Source organism: Periophthalmus magnuspinnatus, chromosome 17 (assembly GCF_009829125.3).
Source record: "Periophthalmus magnuspinnatus isolate fPerMag1 chromosome 17, fPerMag1.2.pri, whole genome shotgun sequence".
Taxonomy (NCBI): domain Eukaryota; kingdom Metazoa; phylum Chordata; class Actinopteri; order Gobiiformes; family Gobiidae; genus Periophthalmus; species Periophthalmus magnuspinnatus.
This window is the reverse complement of record NC_047142.1, coordinates 11,944,871-11,966,876: the sequence shown is the minus strand read 5'-3', so window position 1 is coordinate 11,966,876 and position 22,006 is coordinate 11,944,871. Positions and strand designations below refer to the sequence as shown.

General features: G+C 36.6%; 1 protein-coding gene across 1 annotated transcript; it reads right to left on the bottom strand.

Moving 5' to 3' along the window:
* Positions 1 to 3,894: 3,894 nt before the first annotated feature.
* Positions 3,895 to 20,207, bottom strand: LOC117384717 (cilia- and flagella-associated protein 54-like). The gene is made up of 55 exons (XM_055228624.1): positions 20,059 to 20,207; positions 19,353 to 19,458; positions 19,108 to 19,257; positions 18,871 to 19,036; positions 18,748 to 18,806; positions 18,401 to 18,544; positions 18,165 to 18,278; positions 17,970 to 18,056; positions 17,682 to 17,875; positions 17,495 to 17,589; positions 17,297 to 17,409; positions 17,144 to 17,219; positions 16,989 to 17,072; positions 16,791 to 16,900; positions 16,563 to 16,713; positions 16,419 to 16,474; positions 16,218 to 16,346; positions 15,708 to 15,891; positions 15,423 to 15,550; positions 15,154 to 15,354; positions 14,573 to 14,668; positions 14,318 to 14,506; positions 14,133 to 14,251; positions 13,896 to 14,043; positions 13,675 to 13,830; positions 13,484 to 13,606; positions 13,265 to 13,381; positions 13,116 to 13,203; positions 12,956 to 13,045; positions 12,754 to 12,874; positions 12,241 to 12,414; positions 12,027 to 12,169; positions 11,801 to 11,964; positions 11,514 to 11,723; positions 11,228 to 11,427; positions 11,014 to 11,149; positions 10,337 to 10,442; positions 10,084 to 10,245; positions 9,512 to 9,715; positions 9,340 to 9,427; positions 9,088 to 9,258; positions 8,769 to 8,832; positions 8,216 to 8,401; positions 8,051 to 8,137; positions 7,413 to 7,532; positions 7,276 to 7,323; positions 7,029 to 7,167; positions 6,505 to 6,614; positions 6,284 to 6,432; positions 6,092 to 6,206; positions 5,116 to 5,167; positions 4,499 to 4,647; positions 4,271 to 4,417; positions 4,084 to 4,198; positions 3,895 to 3,914 (listed from the first exon to the last, which is right to left on the bottom strand). The coding sequence occupies exons 1-55, from the start codon at positions 20,205 to 20,207 to the stop codon at positions 3,895 to 3,897; spliced, it is 7,002 nt and encodes a 2,333-aa protein (XP_055084599.1).
* Positions 20,208 to 22,006: the final 1,799 nt, after the last annotated feature.

Below are 22,006 nucleotides of genomic sequence, written 5' to 3'. Positions count from 1 at the left end.
TACGTGGAATAACAGCACTTTTTTATGCCAGATGCCCTTCTTGTTGAGAGGTGGGTATAGTAGCCACAAAATTGTACTTGTACTGTAAGTGAAGTTAATGTTACTTCAAAGAATATTACTCAAGTAGAAATACGAAGTAGTGGTCCAAGAAATGACTGAAAACTACTAAAACGAGAGTAACTGTGGAGAACATCTGATTTATAATTTGAAGTTAAGAGAAAAACAAAACAAACGATGGACAAAATCTGATGTTTTCCAAGGACAGACACGAAAAATGAGGAAAAACAATATCATATTTTTCATATTGTTAACATAAACCTTCTGTCATTTGTAGACTTACGCACAGTGGGAAGAGTAATCCATACTTTTACTCAAGAGTACTGTTATATTACTCAAGTAGGAGTAAAAGTATGCTGCGAAGAAGTAGTGCAATTCCTTTAAAAAGTTACTCAAGCAGATGTAACTGAGTACTACCCACCCTTGTTTCTGTCACAAGGCCACATTCCTCTGAAATAGATAACTCAGTATAAGAGGATTTCCAAACGTCTTTGTTTCCTGGAGACGGACTCAAGTGGTTTTGTCATGTGGTTATGCAATAGACCTGAGCTTGATGAGAAGATATGACTCCAGTCTGTTTAGATAAGAGGCATGCTGGGAAATGAATAACATGCTACTTGCGCAGTATGTGTAAAATACATGAAACCACTACATGACACTACCAGAAGTATGTATGCACTGTTTATGATACAGTTCAAACATAGAACAAAATACACAGTGGATTTATCTGGTCTAGTTCAGTGGCTTTTAATACAAAGTACCACCAAGTTAGAATTATTTCAGGTCTAATCTAGGGCTAAACCAGGTCTAAAAGAGGACTAAATAATTTCCACTGTAGTTCTAAACAAGAAATTATCAAAATGAGGACCAAAAGTAGACAAAATAAACTCAAATTTGGCTCTGTGGCGCCCAGTAACTTCATTGTTAGCGTCACTGCTTCCTATCTAATTTGATCTCTATGAGGTTTTTACCAAGTCACGCCAAGGCCACAGCAATAAACATTAAAACAACACACAAACAGAAGTATTCTACGTTTAAAAATAATTGGGTAACGTTTCATTCATTTGAATTTTAAGAGGTTGTTTATTTCATGTTTTCCGATTGAGAATAAAAGTGACAGAGTTATAGAGAAGCCCATTCTGCAAACCCACAGACTGAAGAGCTGAACCAGTGATATGTGTACCACAGTTTTAGAAACACTGGTCTAGTATTTGTCAAAAAATAAACTAAAAGGAAATAATAAATAAATACATAAATAAATAAAATTAAACAATCTTAATACATTTTAATAATGTAAATTAAATACAATAGAAAAACCTAAGCATTATCTTACCTTGTTTGATTCTTTTACTTTCCACTGCAGCTCTGCCAAAAGTTAAAATAGGCTTCATTTTATTTAATTTATAGAATTTAAGAAAACAATCATAATTACATTTCTGGCACATGTAAGACCAGTCAAAAGTTTGGACAGCCCCTCTCATTCATTCATGTTTTCTTTCTTTATTTTGACTACTTTCCTCATACAGTAAGTGGTTGGAATCTTGCACATAGAGGTCGTTTGAGGTGAGTTTCTGCTGCACCTCTTGTTCAGTTTCTTATGTGTCTTGTGTCTTTGTTGCAGCGCAGTACTTCCCATTACACTTCAACTGAGGATGTACCAACATTACGACAGAGCCATGAACCTCAAGACAAAAATTGCCAAAACGCCAGTGATAAACAGAAAAAAAAAAATTGACACTTTGCAGTTAATGTCCTCAAAATTCCCTTGGGGTGTGATGCTAACTGTTGGCACTGCTCTGTCTGAAACTGTTACTCAAGTTAGACTTTAATCTGACCTTTATTTTAACACAATCTGACCAGAAAGACAGAAAGAGCTGATTTAGCTGGAACTTTTTCTTTGTTTGTGGTAACATCCCGACTATAGTTTTCAAGTTCAAACTTCGGCTTTGAGCAAACAAAAATAAATACGCAAAATTCATCAAGATAAATGAAGAAATAGATTTTTTATTGCTACTGTTGACCAAAATCTGCAGGCTTGTCACTTTGAATCAATATCACACTTTAAAATCTGTAAGAAATAGGCCTACTTTTACTTTTTACTACTGAAGTAGCCTGAAACAGGTACTTTTACTTAAGTAGATTTTTTCATGTGATAGTTTTACTTTTACTTGAGTGACTTTTTTGCCTCTGTACTTTTATTTAAGTAACAAAACTGAGTAGTTCATCCACCACTGCACAGCTCACAGACACGCACATGCACAGGAGGCCAGCAGGGGGCAGTAAGCACAATACACAACTAGTATTACTGAAAGTCCATAATGCTGTCAGTCGCCTACTGTGTTAAAGTACAATCTCTTCTGCCCTCTGCTGGATACATTGATGAACTACAACAACACAAAACTTGCAATGGTGGAAAGTAACCAAGTATAAGTAGTTAAGTACTATACTCAAGTACACATTTTACGTATCTCTACTTTACCTAAATACATTTTACAGTGGATACTTTTTACTTTTACTTCCCTGTGTTTGGGAGCAGGTATCTGTACTTTACACTTCCCTAAATGTTTGAACAGGACTGAAAAGTAAAAGTATTCTGTATTATTGTTTGAGACCTGATGAAAAGGCTGAGGGTTTATTTTGATCAAGTTCATAATTTGAGCAAACATATACAGATTCAGTTGAAACTTTGACAAACTTCAGCAGAAATCTTTATCAAAATCACTATATTTGAAGAATTATTAGATGCGATACTTTTACTTTTACTTGTGTATTTCTTTTGCTCCAATATCTGTACTTTTACTTAAATAACAAAACAAAATTGAGTACTTCTTCCACCACTGCAAACTTGATTGTAATTACAGTTTTGGGTGCTTGTTCAATTCTGTAATGCATATTCTTCATCAGTTGTGATTCTGAGGGGCTATAGAGTCTGTGTGTGTGTGCACTGGTTAAACAATGTGAGAGATAAAAACCCACATGACCTGGACATGACCTCTCCCTTTTATGTTCATATTTCAACTGGTTTTGTGTTTTATGTGAATGTTAGGATTAGTAAACCCACCTTATCAATATATGAACATATGATACTTAACAAAATGTTAAAACTCCTCTGCTCATTATGAGACTCCTCACAAAAGACTAATTGTTCAGATAAACATAAATACTAAACATATGTTGGATGTCTTTTACCTGCCTGGTATAACTGCCATTTGAACTGATAAATTAAAAATATGTAATAGGGGCTGAATTACATATGAGTCAGCTGGTAATGGTTTTGGTTCAACGTCACAGCTCCCATGGACTTATCGAAGTGCGTTTAAGACCTCCATGTGAGTGAAAGGTCTTAAACAGGTAACAAGAAAAATCCAAAAGCTATCAATATTTTGTAAACATCACTAAGTTAATGCTGAAGCCCTCGTGAAGAACATCATCCTGCAAACTTCCTTTAAAAAGTGAGGTGATCTCCATTGCGTTAGAAAACTATATGACCAGTGCCATTCACAGACGAGGCATAGACTTATTTCCAGTCTATGATTTATTCGATGGAAGTGTACCATCAGAGATGAGCGCTCCTGTCTATGGACAGCAGACGACCAGCCCAAAGGCACAGTTGACAGTAGCACCACACTTCCTTTTACTACTAAAAAATAAAAGAGTGAAGAACTATACTTCCATGACTGCACTTTTTTTTCTGGAAAACACGATTACTATGTAGGCATATAACCACAAAAAGGCAATGCACTGTTTAATGGCATTTTATTATTATTCATTATGTTGTTTTATATTTAAAGAAAGGATGATTTAAAGATTATTTTTCTCTTCAGAAGCAACATAGTTTTAGGAGTCAATAATTCGACCTGTGGAAACAAAAATGAACAAAACATTACTATGTAATAAAGTAAAATGTAACCCTCCATTCATCCACCATTTACAAATGATGTTCCAGGGTGAAGCTGTGACCAGTACATTATAGATGTTGCTATTATAGATGAACGTGTTTGAATGTGTCTAAACCTGAAACATTACCTATGCAGGAAAGGGTGTGATGTAAACGGTGGAGAAAAGGCAGGCAGGTGTTACTGGAACATGGTAAACATGATCCTCCAGCATCCAAAACAATACTTTGACTGAAACCATTCAGCTGTAGAAAACATTCATTTGTTTAATTACAATTATCATAATGTTGTTATTTCAAAATATGTGGGTGTATTACCTGATTCTGTAACAACTTTAGTGAAAGTTTTAAAAATGGGACACTTTCTGGTGTTTTCATCTCATCCAGTAACATAGCTGCCTGAGCCAATGTAATGGCTGAATGAGGTGACATACTCAGTTGTCCTGAAAGCAAGCTTACTATTTCCTGTACACAAACATGCACAGATACTTTACTAAAACACTCAGAGTCTTTGCTCAAGTTTGTGATCATGCACAGTTTTCTTACTTTGATCTGGGAGGATTTGCCTGCGCTGTGTTTATCGCACTGTGCACCTTCTAGCATCAGCAAAGCTTGACCGTCATGATCTCCCCATCTTTTACATTCTTCAATACCATCCCTGATCACCCGAGCCGTCTCCCGTTTCAATTTATCACCTAAATAAAAGAAGAATTAAAAAAGTGTTAAATATACTCTGAGTAAATTAATTAAAGGAGACATATTGTGCTTGTGTCTGCTACATAGTTATAATCTATGACACCCATGGATCATTATTTTTTTATTTGCACATTTTAAATAGCAATATTCATCTCAAATGACTTAATAAAAGAAATAAGTCTGCTGACTTTCATACTAGAAAATGTTCTTGAAAATAAGTGACTAAAGATTGCTCAGACGTGCACAAATCACTCCAAATACAACTTTGGGTGAGTAAATGGTGAAGGGAAACAACTATAACACAGTTAAAAACTAAAAAAAAAGTTAATTTAGCTTAATAAGTCTGCTTTAATAAAAACTAAGAAAATGAACACATAAACCTGGTCCACCTCCACCGTTATGTGCAGTCAAACAGTGGGCCAAAGTCAGATGACAACGGATCCACAAGAGGCAGCCAATCCTCTCACTTGTCTCAACCATGTCCACAGAGTCGGCCTCCACACTGGGCTGGTGAATGCCCTGTAAAAGGGATGAGAGACACACTATTTCAGTTTACAGCTCTGGGACAAAACGTGCAGTGATAACACACTAAAGGTCTACTGTAAAGGATGTTGTACTGCTGTGAAAACAGAAACATGCAAGGTTTCCTGTCATGGGCATAATTTTCCTTATTTCATCATTTAGTACCTGCTTTTATTTTGTAATTTCTGTAGCCCTGTGTGTTTTTGAGTTTTACGACCTGTTGTATTGGTTGCTTGCCCAGGCCTCTGTGTCGTTCCTCTGTGCGTGCATTTATACCTGTGTTCTCCTCTGCTCTTTGTTGGTCCATTGTCAGTGTCATATCTTGTAAGCAGTGTTGGGAAATAACTGAATACATGTACTGAGAATCTGTAATCTGAATACTAATTTGGAGTACCTGTATTCAAGTACAGTTACTCTTTCATTTTGTGGAATTCAGAATACCAGTACTTTCCTAAAATCAAAGGAATACATTGTGGTATTTCATCACACAATTTAGGCTTCAAACTGTACCTAACTAGTGAGAAAAATATGAAACAACGCTCTTGCGGTGAGTGCAGGTGTGGTTTTACCTTCTCCAATTTGTGATAAATATACATAGAGCAAACAGTGAAACAAAGAAAGTTGTTTTAAAGCTGTGTTGCATCTTTACGTAAGTTAAGTTAAATGCAACTTGAAGTAAAAGTATTCAAAATACAGTACTCTGAATGAACCATTTACCAGAATATATCATAAAATGCATTGTAATTTGGGTATTCAGTATTCTGTGGCAAAATAGATTTTCAAAGTTTTCTTCTCATCACTGCTTGTAAGTTTTGGTTTTTGTGTTTGGTTTTACTTGGGGTCTTTGTTATGGTTTTCATGAAAGAATGTTTCAAGTGCAGTCCTGCATTTTGGCTCTGCTCTGTTTAAAACGTGATATACCTCTTCAGATCCAGTTTGTTTGTGGGAAGGCTGTCTCTCAAAAACAGGTGTGGAAGTATTTGTGATCTCAGATGTGGACTGTAGCAACATAAGGGATGACATTGCCATCTCAGCACTAAAGAAAAAACACAATAGTTACATTATTTAACCATGTGCATGCTGGAGCCATACACTGATGTATACGATATGCACCTGAAAGCAGATTGTCCTTTCAACAAATAGAGTTTAGCCTTCAGCAGACTGCACTCCACTGTCAGTTCAACTCTATCCAGATGGCTACATGCTGTTAGCTGCTTTGTGATGGAGTTCAATAAGCTGGATACTGCCTCTAGCAGCAGGTACTAAAGCAGAAAGGTATTTACAAACATGACCTTTTACAAACACTTCTATGTTCTGTGTAACAGTTATTGTACCTTTATCAGCCCCGCAGTGACTGGCTCCTGAAAAGACTCAAGACTGAGCAGTTTTGTGTCCTCCTTTTCACTATCTTTAGAGACAGTGGTTTGGTTTTCTCTATCTGGAACTGAAGATATAAACATACACTACTAGTCAAAAGTTTGGACACACCATCACATTCAATGTTTTTTTCTTTAGTTTTACTACTTTTTACATTTTAAATGCATACTGAAGACAACAAATATATGAAGCAAGATATATGAAATTATGTAGTAAAGAAAAAAAATAAAATAATGCTGTTGATTTTTTGACATAGCAAAGTGTGGCTACTATATATATATATATATATATATATATATATATATATATATATATATATATATATATATATATATATATATATATATATATATATATATATATATATATATATATATATATATATAAATGGTAGAATTAGTAGAAAGTAGTAAAAATAAAAAAATAAGAGAGAGGGTGTGTTCAAACTTTTGACTGGTAGTGTACAGGTTGTATTACACACCTTCCAAAGGACTGCATACAGTGGCACTTATTGCTAGGATCAGCTGAGCCTGTGCAAGGTTAAACTGAAGGCACAATGTAGATCCGTAAAGTGTACGAAGGCCTGGAGTGAGATCACAGTTTACAAGTTCTTTCAGAACCTAACAAGAAGGACAAATATGGCCAAATGATTTTCAAATGATAAAACATGAAATAAAACATACAACAATATATTTTTAGTAATACAGTCAAATGTATCCTGATGATACCTCAATATTGTCTAGTATAGACTGGGTGCTGCTGAATGTGGTTTGAACCTGTGATATAATAAAAGACAATCATGAATAAATGCAACAGCACCAACATTAGATAATTCAGCTGCTAAATCATTCATATGATAAAATACCTGATCTCTGTGTGTGTGGATGTAGTGACCATGAGGCAGTCGGACTCCTGCTCCTTTTGTGAGAAGTACAGTCTCCCTCACAGCCTCAGTCAATAAACCTAACTCAGTGAGGGTGCGTATCTGTGAAGAACATGGGACTCATTACTGACGGGAAGAGTACTTTGAAAATGTATTTAGTTAGAATACTGAATACTGAACATTCAAATTAAAATGTATTTTGTAACATATTCTGTTACATGCACCAATCAGACTACTATATTCTGAATTCTTAGAATACTTCTGCATCGAGTTGCTTTATATTATAATGAAAAAAGTATGACATATAATTATAATAACTTTATTTTTGTTATGCAGTAACTTAAGGGACAAAAAATCACACATGCACACACTGCAAGAGCTGTGTTTTCTTTTTTTCTCACTAATACAGTACAGTTGAAAGCCAAAATGACATGATGAAGTAGCGCCATGTATTCCTATTAATTTGAAGTAACTGTATTCTGAACACCACCAAATTAAAGAGTAACTGTACTGGAATACAGGTACTCTGAAATTAGTATTCTGAATATGTATTTTATATGTGTTTAATTACTTCCCAACACTGCAAATAATATAGGAATTAAAAAAAAGCAAATTCTGACCTTTAGTATTTTGCACTGAACAGTACGCTGCACATCTCTGCACACAGACCCAGTAAAATAGAGGTACAGGGCCAACATGGGAAGCAGCTTAACAGATACAGACATGTGTTTAAGTCTTTGCTAATTGAATTGTAGTTGTATACATTGTAGATAGTTTGTACACACCTTCATGTAATGGCCTGTGGAGAAAAGCCATTGACAGATGAAAATCAGACTCGCTATAGTGGTGCCGAGGTGAAGTCTGGAGGGATCTGAGAAGAGGTCCACACCAGGCAACAAGTCTTCGATGAACACATCTGATGCATAATGGAGATCGGACTGTGGCTGTGCCAGAGAGCAGCACAACACACACTGAGGAAGCACAACACATAGAAGTCAGAAGGGAACAACGCTGTATGACATATATTTATGGGACTACTTGATAGACTGCTTGAATATCTCACTTGTTTGTTGAACTTTGATACAGGAACTTTTAATACAATATCTCATGATTATCTATATCTAAAAACTGGCTGTATTAGAAGTGAAATGAGAATCACACCTGCACTTGTTTTTAATGTTTCAAATGGACCTACACAGTTATTTTATTTTTAGTAATGTAGTTTTGTTTGCTTTTGTTTTGTATTGTAACAGGACACTCATAAAAAAAAGAGTCTGGTCTGACTCTGTATAAAGATAAATGAAAATGACATGTATGTGGTCATAGTTGGGATTTTACCTTGAATAAGTGAGCCGACTGGAGACAGCAATTAGTCCGTTTACTTATGTCTGTTAAAATATACCTTAAAACACAAAAAGTCAATTAAAAAGTCCAAGTTGGAAAAAGAATGACCAGTATAATATAGTAAAGATTCATTAAAGTTACAAATATATTAAAGTGCTCAAATCAACCAAAGTGAGGATCCAAATAAGTTAATTTAGTAACCTGGACATTGTTACTACAATAACATCATGTACAAGTCGGAACTCTGAAAATCCTCCGTGGACAACTGGATGCACCATTATTCTGCACATTATTATTTACATGGAAAACCTACTGGGCAATTTTTGCCGTGAGGCAAGCAGCTTGTAGACAGCCCCAAATCCCAGACATCTTAAGTCTGTATTGTAGAGAACAGCCTCCAAAAGTCACACCATCCCATTTTTCCAAAGCGTCAGGGCTCTTCAAGGCTGTGTTGATTGCCTTTGTCCAACATGAATGTGCTGCCCTAAGAACAAAAGAATAGATGATCTGCAAGGGCACAATAATCATATTTTTGACACAACAGAAAAGTCATATTCTTACTAACTTTATGTTGCCATTATAACAGTGGAGATTTCCCAGTTCATGCAGTGCCAGAACAGTGATGGAGTCACATTTGTTTTCATGAAAATGCTCTAAACAAAGTATGTATTCATATAAAACCCATCAGATGCTTTTATTTTAGTAATACTAATAATGATCCAGTCATTGTTACTTACGGATAGCTGCAGTGTATGTTGCAGTAATGGTGGATATGTGCTCAGGGTTAAGGGGAAAACTGTACAGTGATTCTGTAGTCCTGTAATCCTTCTCCATCAGATCATAAGGTTCGACACTTGGAGCATTTATGACAACAGGATTGAACTCAACCTGGCTCGCTGACCTACTGGGCTCTCTGCTCCAGACAGCCTGTGCTGCATAGCCTATGTAGAAAACATTTACATGATTGAAAGAAATTTACACTACCAATCAAAAGTTTGGACACATCCTCTTTTTCAGTGTTTTTTTTTCTATGTTTACTACTTTCTGCATTTCAGATACATACAGAGGACACCAAATATATGAAGCAAGATATATGGAATTATGTAGTAAAGAAAAAACATTAAATAATTCTACTATACTAACTACTTGCTCGACAAATCAAAGTGTGGCTAATTTGATGATTTGAATATAAAATATATAAAAACAGCAGAGTTGACCTTTTTTTCTTCTTTACTAATGATTCCATATATCTTACTACTATATGCGGTGTATATCATTGCAGACTTTCCTTAAGCAACATGTAACTTACAGGACTGTGTGTTGGCCAATAAGCGCTGTAACTGTGAGCGGCTGTGTTGGAAGAACTGGAGACAAGGTGATGTTTTCTCAACAGCTTTACGATACCAATATAGTGTGTCTTCAACATCCAGAGGAACACACACAAGCACCAGTGACCTTTGAACTTCAGCATCTTCCAAAGGATCACAAAATTAGGTTTTAATTTAACAAATTAAATACTAACTTGTATCTTCCTATATTTTTGCTTAAAAGACAATTCCAACCTATAAGCTGGTCTCTAGACTGTGTTTCCTTTTTAAGAGAGGGCTTTTTCTGAGTGGAGATGCAACCACTGAGAAGCTGAATGCCCACATAGCTTTTGTATGTCACCTAGGTCAAAGAAGGAAAGTTAATAACATTTTTCTATTTGTTATAAACAGTGTTGGAAGTAACTAAATACATGTACTGAGAATATGTATTCAGAATACAATTTTTGAGTTACTATATTCCGGTACAGTTACTCTGTCATTTGGTGGTATTCAGAATAAGTTTCTAAAATCGAAAGAATACATAACAGTACCTGATACTTGGTCAATTATTTTAAGTATTCAGAATATATTACAAAATACATTTTAATTTGGATATTCAGTAACTACATTATCAAAGTATTCTTCTCATCACTGGTTATATGGTAATGTGTGCAATGTTATGCCAAAATATAGCAGAGGTCACCAACCTCTTTAGGTTTTAGGTAGGTTAAATTTGAACCAGATTACATTAAATGACAAAAAATAAATATAGAAGTAAAAAGAGATGATACATGAGCCTTGGTTTAGACTTGGTTTTAGTCCTAGTATAGTTCTCAGTTAGGCCTGGTCTCTATTTTTAGAACAAGCCACCTGAGCCGGCCCAAAGAGCACACAGCTGGAGACCTGTGTTCTACAGTGACCGGACGTCCTACCTCTTGTCCAGTCACTTGTTTTGTCTTGACGTGATGAGGCTGAGGAATGGGTGGTCCTTTGAATGACTCAATCCTCTCTAAGAGCTTTCTCTGAGCATTGATCAGAAGAGGTGAAACTATTAATGCATAACAATCTCTAAAAAGGCACAAACAGAAAATGTATTAGCAAAGTGTTTCTATAGTTTTGAAATGGCTAATCCATGTGATTTCTTACCGTGTGTATGTATTGAATTGTAAAGCTAAATGAGCTAATGTTTCCCATTTGCCAATGTCATGAAGTTGTTCCAGTGTGTGAATCACTAATGTATTAACCCAGCGCATGTCAATTTTAGTTGTTTCATCCAGGGATGGAGAGAAGCAAAGACAGGAATGTGTTTCTTCTTCTGACATGTCCTTTTCATAAACTCTCCAGAGCTACATGACCCAGAACATTAGAGACTATGGATTAGACTGGCTGCACTAAACACAAGCACATGTATGTAACAATAAGGGGCACACACCCCCAGGCGCTTTAACATATCCATGATCAGTTGAGTTGCCAGTACAAGCAATGGCCGGAAAATTTTGCGTTGCTGATCAAATGTAATGAAGAGGGACAGTTCAAGATGAAGGCCTCTCTGGACAACACAAGCAGTCCTGCAGTACTGGTCCCACGTGGTTTGAGCCACAGTCCGCAGTATGGCCCAGTGACTGTTACGATGTGCCAACACCTAAAAGAGGGAATTTATTGAAATGTTGTTTAAATCTGAGAATGAAACAACATTAACAACTGTAAAGTCTAAAGCACCATGGCTCGATGAAGATGAAGTGCTGCATTGGTGAGTGAAGCAAACATTGTAGCAGAAGTTTGTCTTTGCATTGCATAAAGCTCTTCAGTGTTTAGAGTGTATCCGTTTTCTTCTTCACTGATCTCTTTGTAACCGTAGGAATCACATTTCTGTCCTGGAAAATCTAATAAATAATATTAAATACTGTTAAATGTGAAATACCTAGAAGTATAAAACATGACATACCTTGTTTTTCTCCCTCTAGTGTTGCGTCTCTTTGTAAAATAGCGTGAGATCTAGATGCTAGCTGTCGCTGTGGGTTTTTCCTCATCCTCAGAGAGATGCCAGTATATGCCATGAAGAAATTCAAAGGATCTAACTGGCTGTACCTGCGTGAAATATCAAGAGTGTGTAACAACTGAAGAATTAGCCTCTAACAGCAATTACTGCAGTGAGAAACCTGTGTAGAGGAGGTCGTTCCTGGAGCTGGTCCAGTGCCTGGTAAAACAGGGCTAAATGTGCCTGAGCTAAAACATAGTTGAGATTGGTCCTCCACACGCTCTCCTCACAATAGATCTTTCTAAGCATCACCAGCTTCTTCAAGCGGCTCAGATTCTTCCCAGTCAACTTCTCCCTAAGCAGAACAATAATAAATGCTAACACACAAGTCTATAATGCACTGTAATAATATAATAATATACTATAAAACACAATATACCTTGAAGTTCTTGGTTGTTGAATTAATCTTACTTTTGTTTTTGCATCATCCTGAATAAAAAACATCACATATCATGACATATCATACTACATAATATGGCCATATATTAAAATGCCATAAGTCTATCACACCTGTTTCTCGTGTATATGGGCTGTTTTACTATGACTTTCTGTTGCCCCCTTTCTGTCAAAGAGAAGCATAATGTGTGATGTTTATCGGTGTCGGCTTCACATATTGTCAACAAAAAATAAGCACCTCAGTGCCATAAAGGAGTGTCCCCACTCAATCACCAGTGCTGCCTCTCCTTCTTCTAACGCCCTCTGCAGGAGCAGTGACGACAACTCAATGAACAATGTTTTTTGTTTGAGCTTCATCACTGATGAAGAACATACAAAGGGTCACATCACAGCAAATGTGTTTACATCACACATTTATATTATGCTGTATGTAGCCTTACCTTCTTGAAAGGCATGTTTTATTGGAGTGCTTGATAAAACTTCATATATTTGGCCGTGATCCTTACTGGAAGTAACTGTACTTATATTTTCTTCAAAGACAAAATTGTGATATGATACGTAAAGTAAAATATATGTATTAAAAAATGTGTTGAATAATACCGTTGATCTTGGTCTTTTTCTTTCCAAGTAGAGCTTTCAACTGGGGACTGATTTTTGTCTCTCTCTTCAGTTCAGGATCTTGTTTTACCTACAGAAATCACATTTACTTTTAGCTCAAGCTATGACATTTTTTCATAAACTTTATTTACCGATAGAGTTGGTTTGTTAAGAAGTTTATTTTGTGCATCATAGATTTCCTGAATTAGATTGACACCACAGTCCATCACCACAGCGGCTTTCTCACTCTCATTAAGGTTATGCAGTGCCTTATGTGGGTGATCAAAAAAGATTTATTTAGTAAGATGTGTTTTGTTTATTCATATATTTAGTAGTGGACAAAAGGAATAACACAAAAATGCCCTACAAACCTTGTAGAGATAGTATGTGATGCAGGCGATCTTATGCATGAGTGCTTCTGAGGTTCTCCCAGTCCACTTGTGTTTGAGCTGAGGAAGGTTTTCCTCAAGCACATTCAGGCATTTAGTTAAAACCTAAACCATAAGCAACATGGCACAATTAGTCCACTAGCTTCAAACTCTCAGATAGGATAATTCCCCACCTGTATCACAGGGTCACATGGAATCTGATGGTAGATGAGTGGGTTCACAAGAGCATAACAAACTATAACAGCTTGTACGGCATCACTGTGGTTAGTTAACCATGATGTTAGGTCTATAGCCACCAGCATCCGTTCACACTCTTCCAGTCTGGCTATCTGCACACAGAAATGCATAATAGTACACCAGCAGGTTGTAAAAAGAGAATATGTGCAGTGGATACCTGTTCCCAGATAAACAGTCCTCTGTCACTAAACTGGTCAAACCAGAGACAACCACGCTGTATGTTGATTTCTGTTTCAGTGAAGATGGAGGCAAAAACTAAATGGCGCAGGCTGAGCGATGAATGATGCAGTGTTGTGACTTGCAACCTTTGAAAAATTATACATTATAATATCCATTATAAATTTAATAAAAATATAAAAAAAGAAAATGAGTAAATTAGCTTTCTTGCTCTTACCTCGGGATGAAAAGTTCATATTGTATTGCGTTAGCTCTGGATTCAGTGCGAGTGAAGTGATTCCATAGTTTTTGGCAAGCTCTCTTGGCTACATCATACTGTTTTATCTGAAATGCCACCTGAACAATTTCAAATAGTTTGTTTATATTCTGGAGAATTCCGAGTGAAACTGCTTGTGTGGATACCTGTGCCAAATAAGCCCAGGTGGTGAGCAGTGGCAGTGGAGGCGAGGCTAACAATGGGATGGTTGTCTCCCCAATGCTGTTGCCCAGTAGGTCCCCTTGGCTGTTGTAGGCTGCTACAGCAAAGACATATTTGTGATTAGGGTCTAAGCCCTTCACCTGCAACACACTTCTGCCAGATTCAGCAGATATCTGAAAAAGCAAACAAAACAAAAACATGATTCCATGCACAAACACACATTTTGCATTGGATCATACCAAAGTGCCTGTTCCTGTCAAACTGCAGTCTCCAAGTCTGACTTTGGTGTTCGTCGTATCTTCAGCGACATGGCCCAAAAGTTGATACCAGCATACCTGTGATCAGGTCATTTAATACATTTCTATCATTCTAAGATTATTGATACTTTGCAGATGATGTCACCAACATTCCCTGAGGGTGTGAGGCTAACTGTAGGTACTGCTCTGTCTGAAGCTCTGTTACTCAAGTTAGACTGAGCTTTGTTTTAACACCATCTCACCATAAAGAACGGACTTATCTGGAACTACAACAGGCGAGCTGATTTGTACTGTTAAAATACTCCCTCTCAAATAAATTTTCAGTCACAAGCTAGCTAGCATTACCCAACAGTTTTGCAGTTAGTCGCTCTCATCTTTTTTGTTGAAAATCAAAAACCTAAACAGGACCATGAATGCTTGTTTTCATCACAGGCTCCTGAAAATTAGTTGTCAGTGTTTGCTAATGTGTGTGTTGTGTTACCATGGTACATGTACAACACCCCCAGCTTGTTCTCACTGCAAAGTATCAGTGGTTAATTTAAAATCACAAAAAAATGACTTACTTTTTGATTTGGGTTGTAGGGAGCAGGCACAAAGCTCAAACAGTGGTCTGAGCGAGATATTAGAACAGGTGGAGGAGGAGGGCAGTCCTTTTCACCCTTAATGCCTGAGTTTTTGGCTGATGAAGATTGATTGGTTGTAACAGTGGACATATAAAGCTTTCTCTCCTCCAACCCCGCTTTCCTTATCAGTTCAGCAGACTCCTAGTGAAGTGTTACAGTCAGCATATACTGTATATAAGTACATTAACATATTCAGTTTTTTGAACAACCTCTAGTTGATTCTTGATATTGGTGCCCCCTGGGTCAGTGTTGTATTCCATTAAAGCCTTCTGCATCAGATAAACAGCTTTGGATACCTTGTTTTTCTTAATTTGCTGAAGCATCTCGGACTCTGCAGCTATAATAATAATAATAATAATAATAATAATAATAATAATAATAATAATAATAATAATAATAATAATAATAATAATAATAATAATAATAATTATTATTATTATTATTATTATTATTATTATTTGAAACTCAGTTAAAATCAGAACATGTTATCTGACCTGCATTAGCATGCACCAAACCCAGAAATGCTTTGCAATATATGGCATTGAGATGAAGGTGAAGATCCACAACCAGCAGGAAGTCATCTCTGCTCCAAGTGTGTTTAGAGGTCTCTACATGTGGGCAGTTATATTCACTGTTTCCTTCTTCGGAGGACCAAGTGGATGAAGGTATTCCGTATTTCTGATAAAAAAGCAACAGTAAGTGTACATTTACATCATAAATAGTCACTGTGTGACAAAAATAAAGTTGTTTCCAATTATATTTCATATTTTTACACTATAATTTCAATCCAGCTTGGTGTAAAAGTATTCAGAATACAGCACTCTGATAGTAACGGAATACGCTACAAAATGCATTTTAATGTAGGTATTCAATATTCTGTAACAAAATACATTTACAAGTATTCTTCCCATCACTGACCCTAACACAGGGTCACAAACATTCTCATTAATGAGCACAAAGACGTTTTTATAATCTACATTCAACATCAACAATCATTTCATTACCTCCATATAAGCAGGGTCAATGAGTGCTGATCCATCTTGAGGCAGCATAATGCTCATTCCCTTGGACAAAATTACTAGACACTTTTTTACCATCGAACACAAATTTTGAAGCAGTTGGATCCTGGAACTCTGACAAACACATAAAACAATAGAGAGAGTTTTTGCAAATTCACTTAATTGTTTATCTATGTTAGTGTTTACCTTGCTAAGAGAGAAAGAGTTTACTATCCCAACATCACCTTCTGCAACATTGACTTCTAGTCACAAGAAACCAAGTTAACAACATCAACATCATATAGAAGCAAGATTTAATATAAAAAAAAGGTTTTAGTTTTCTTTTTTTACCAGGAGAATATTTTTGTTCAGCCCATTTAGAGGCACTTTCAAGCAGCATGGCAAATTTCAGTGTCATCTCTCCAGTCAATAAACAACAGCAAGTAGTGCAGGGCTCAAAGGCGAAGGCCACTTCACACAGCACAGACAGACACCATGCCCACTGCAAAAGTGTTCAGAAAATTTTAATCATGGATTACTATGAGGACATTAAAAACAATGTCAAAAAAATTTGGAGACCTTCTCCAATTTCTTTGAGTCGAAGTTATGTCGATGAGCCCATTCTATCACAGATGTTATTTTTTCCCAAACAAACAAAATCACAGACAAGACAAGATCTCTGTCCGGCTCTGAGCTCTGTTCAATGTAATTAGAACAGAACAGGTTTGAGGTAATGTTAACTCAAAAACATGTTAGATTATGATAAAAGCATGTTACTTACAGAGTCACAAACATATTTGTGTAGTGTTTTCACCAGTTCATTGAATTCCTCACTTACAGCCAATGCTGTCTTCTGTTTCTCTATTAGATATAGATATAACAAGTATTTATATAATATATAACTCTTCAACTTCCAATGTAAAGCACCATACCTTTTTGCACACAGCTGTAATAATAAAGTAAGCCCAACTCCAGTTTAGCTGTCTCTGATGACGGGCCTCTCAAACTCTAATCCAAGACAGAGGTGATGAAATATAAAATGTGCTCACAACATTAGAAGCAAATGTACCATACACAAGTCTTACCGACAAAAGCTGAAGCATTTCTCTGGAATACTCAGAAAAGGCCTCTGGTTGCTTGTTGTAATACAATAATTTAATGAACTCCACAGCAGTCTCAAAGGATACCTTGTTTTCTCCTGGTGACATGCACAAACCCAACCAGAAGCTATATCACACTCATAATACATTAGGAGCATTTAAATGAGAGTGAGTAGGACAAACCTGCAATAGCTAAATCTAGCAGTGAAGAGGATGATGTGACTGCACCAAGAGATTGTGGTGACGGGTGATCATTCTTTTGTTCACGTTCTGTTTTAAAAATATATTTGAATTCTTTAGGTTTTAAATATTAAATAACTTGTAAAATTAATAGATGTGTATATACAGTACGTGATTAAGGTTTAACTCACCAGACAATAGACTGATGCCAGCAGCAAGAAGCTCTAAGAGCACTTCATATACCTCGAGGTCTTCTGGTCCTCGCGTTAGTGGGTGGAGTCTACTGCTGTCTTTCAGTGCCTCGAGGACACCAAGAAACTGTGCTGCTCCTCCGTCAAACAGGTGGGAGAGAATCTGTTCAGTTGTGTTACGTGGCCAAGGTGCCTGTATTACATGAAACCATAATATGTTAGAATATAATATGCTGGAAGTTTGAAGTGGATTATTTTGCATTCATAATTTGAATCATTGTAGTTACATTAGGTATATCGGATAATTTCTTTTTTATTTTAAATGTTTTAGTCCTTGCTTCAAAAACAGCCCGCTTAAAAACCATTGAAGCCAGCTAAAACAAAAAAACAAAACAAAATACAACATGTTAGTGCAACTGTACATACAATTTTAACACTATATTTAATAATCTTAAAATTTTAGATTTTGAAATAATAAATGCCTTAATTGATGCTTCTTTGTAGGTTCTTCTTGTCTGTTTGGAGGCTGGATTTCCACATTGTTCTTCTAAGTTCATAAGCTCATTGATTTTTACGAGAGCTCGTCTGGCAAACACCTGAAGTTCAACACAAAAAAGCATTTAAAAAATAATAATAATTCCTAGCAATATTGTCTCTATTGGCAATATGGCCCTTCTGTGCAGCAAAATGTTTGATTAATTGATGGTTAAAGACCTACCTCCCCTTGCACTGCGGCTTGGTTGTCATAGTAACATTGACATACAGCACAGTACAATGTGACGAGCCACGGCACATTTTGACTTGTCATCAGTGGGACAGACAACTCCATACTGACACTCGCCCACAAGAGGTACTCCAGTGCCTGAACAGACAAAGAGAGGTTTTTCTTCTACTTTTCTTTTAAATAGTGTTTAGGAATTTATGATATATTGCAGTGATAAATGTGGGGATGATTGAAACAAACACTGAAAAAATGTAATTAGAATAAAAACCAAGTAGGCTTTATCACGACTTGGTTTTGATTCTTAAGCCTTAAGCCAGTATCTTTTACCACAGTCCACAGACCTGTGCACTGTAGTTGTTTGTCATCAGGTACCGACAGATGTTGTAGATGAGAACTGAGCCTGCAAAATGGGTGATATGAGACCTCATATAAACATATACACCATATACTTGAAAAAATCATACCATTATAAATTTGCCAGCACAGACTGTCATAATGCTGGAAAACTTGCATAATGATTCGAATGAGATCCAGCACACAGAGCAGTTTATAAAGACCTTCAGGAGTGAGATCATGATGAGCCTTCACCTGTTCAAAAGTACAGAGGACACAGCCATGCAGTGCCTGTATCTGTGCAGATAAACAAAATTATCTCAACATATTATCATATTAAATAGGCCGACAAAACAGACTGACTTTACCTTCATGAGCAGAGCATCTTGGTCTGTGTCCAAGCCTTTAGGGAAAAGAGAAGCTTTGAAGTGGTCCACGTCTTCAAAATCAAGAATATCCACTGATGTGAACTGCTGCAAATGTGGCCTGTATCCATACCACAAGGCCATGTCATAAAACTGCACGAAGGACAAATGATGAGAAATGACACAAGTTCTAATTCATTGATAGGCTTATATACAGTAAAATAATACATCAAATTCTCTATAGTTACCTTTAATTCAAAAAGAACATCTGCCACCTGTAACATGTGCTCCAGGTAGAAACTAGGCGGCAGTCTACTTTTGTAATTTTTCCATATTTCCACACATATTTTAATCCTACAACAACAACAACAACAGGAGAATATGAAAGGAGATTGAATAAAGCTAAATTTAAAGGACCCATACTACTCTATTTTCTGATTTATGTTATAATGTTGTTTTCTCATCACATGTACCTGAAGATGTGTTTTGTTTCATTCACACATATTTAACACAAAAAACATGCATATTTAGGCTGAGATAATCTCCCAAATGGAAAACACTCTATTCCACCTTGTGATGTCATGTGGTAATACAGGAAGTGCTCCTCTGTGTTTTTAAACTCCATACACCTTCTCTGTAACCATTTGGATAATTTCAGCCACGGAATCACCAATCCCTATTGAACTAAAGGTAAAAGGAGCTGTTAAGTTGAAAACTACCACTACATGACCTCATAAGGTGAAACAGAGCATTTTGAGCTTTGGAGATGTAAACAGATTAATAGTAAAAGGGTTACGCAAACATATGTGAATGGACACAATGAAACACAACTCCAACTATGTTTTTGATGAGATAACAACATTATAACATGGCTTTTATAATTAATCATTGGATCAGTTTGTGTTGTCTTGAAAAAGCTTGAGTTTGCTCTTGAATGAAATGTGTTAGCCTTACCCTTTAACGTAATCAGTGTTGTCCTCTCGTGTGGGCGAACAAGCGATTTTCTTCATAACCGCAATGAAAGAGTTAATCTGTCGGACAAAAGCTATTACCACAGGGTTTCTTTTGTCAAGTTTCCCGTAATGCGAGGCAGGTAAATCCATATTTTCGTGTTGGGGATCAAAGCATTCTGAATCGGAAGCAAGTTATTAAAATATTGACCATGGTGAAGTCTGACTGCTCATTGCGTGCAAGCGTCGTTGCTAGTCAATGTTGCTAAGGTGTATCACCATGGTAACAAAGTCATCTTCACCATTCCGGAAGTAAAGAGCGAATTAGGCAAACTTCCCATAAATCTATTAAAATAACGCTACTCCCTAAAAGCGGCATTTCGTCCGAGGACGGGACTTAAAGTTCTATTGCAACCCACTTTTAAACAAACTTTTTGACAAGACAAAGCTAATTTACACTAAAATTATAACAGAAACACATATCCAGCTTTTCTTTTCTTTTTTTAAATTAATAATAAACATTTGTGGCATAACAGAACAGTTCCACAATTAAAAGTCAGAACAGACAGACCGGGGTCTTGGGAAAAACGAGCTGTAATTTTTAGACAAAAGAAAGTTAGAAATAAATATAAATCATACTGTGATCCGTTAAATACAGTTAACTGGGCTAATAAACTATTATTTAACTGTATTAACTGTAAACGTAACGGATCACACAAAATACTGTTACTGAACTGATATTTGATTGCTGATCATGAAATGAGCTTTGATTGACATGGAACGCCAAGCCCAAACTTCCGGGTAAAAGGGTAAATGAAAGGAAAATAGCATTTGAAACTTCTCGAGCATCGAGGTGTATTTTTGTGTAACATAATCATTACAAACTGACTGAATACGACCAAGATTTAGCTCATGAGGGTATAAAGGGAAAAAACTGTATCAAGCCTATAGACAAAAATGAGTTTAGTGTTTGTATCCAACATCATGCAATACTACGGAGCCCCGCATAGGACATTTGCGAAATATAATATTAACGCGTGGCCACGAGATAATATCACGTTCCCACACGATATTATCTTGAGGGAACGAGTTAATTATCACGAGGCAACGAGATAATTATCACGAGGGAACAAGATAATTATCACGAGGGAACGAGTTAATTATCACGAGGGAACGAGATAATTATCACGAGGGAACGAGATAATTATCACGAGGGAACGAGATAATTAATATGGAGCCCCGCATAGGACATTTGCGACCTCTTGGTGGCGCACATGTGCTAGAAGTTCAGGTAGAAAAGGGAAGCACGGTAAAAAGAAGGGAAGAGAGGCTTGTATGCGATGGATCGGGACAGTCGGGACCTCAAAATCAAGCATTATTTTATGCTGGGGATGAGCTACAATGACATATTAGCAACGCTTGCTTTGGACGGCTATATTTTAAGCAAAAGACATTTGATGAGGATATTACGGACTTATGGACTCTACCGTCGTCAATATGCTAACTTTGAGCTAGTTGTTGACTTCATACTTGGGCAATTGGAAGGACCAGGGAGACTCAATGGTTATCGCTGGATGTATGCCAAGTGTTTGGAACATGGTTTACGAGTCAGGAAGGAAGATGTGAGGTTACTGCTTTCGCTTCTTGATCCAGTCAACGTTCACGCTCGCCAGGGAAGACGTCTCATGAGGCGACGCTATTTTTCATCTGGGCCCAACTTCATATGGCACGCTGATTCTTACGATAAGTTGAAACCTTACGGAGTTTGCATAAATGGATGCATAGACGGCTATTCCCGGAGGGTTATGTGGCTTAGAGCATCTTTCACTAGCAGCGACCCAAGAGTTATTGGAGGGTATTTTGTTGAGACTATAGAGCATGAAGGTGGTTTTCCAAGGCTTTTACGCACGGACATGGGCACGGAGAATGTTGTTCTAAGAGATATTCAACAG

Bases quoted from the DNA above. Each gene is read 5' to 3' on its own strand.
- LOC117384717 (XM_055228624.1), bottom strand. From the start codon at position 20,207: ATGGATTTACCTGCCTCGCATTACGGGAAACTTGACAAAAGAAACCCT. The intron at 18,057-18,164 runs GCATTTATTATT...TTTTTGTTTTAG, and splicing joins ACAAAGAAGCATCAATTAAG to CTGGCTTCAATGGTTTTTAA. The intron at 4,418-4,498 runs GTAAGAAAACTG...GTTTGTGTACAG, and splicing joins GCAAATCCTCCCAGATCAAA to GAAATAGTAAGCTTGCTTTC.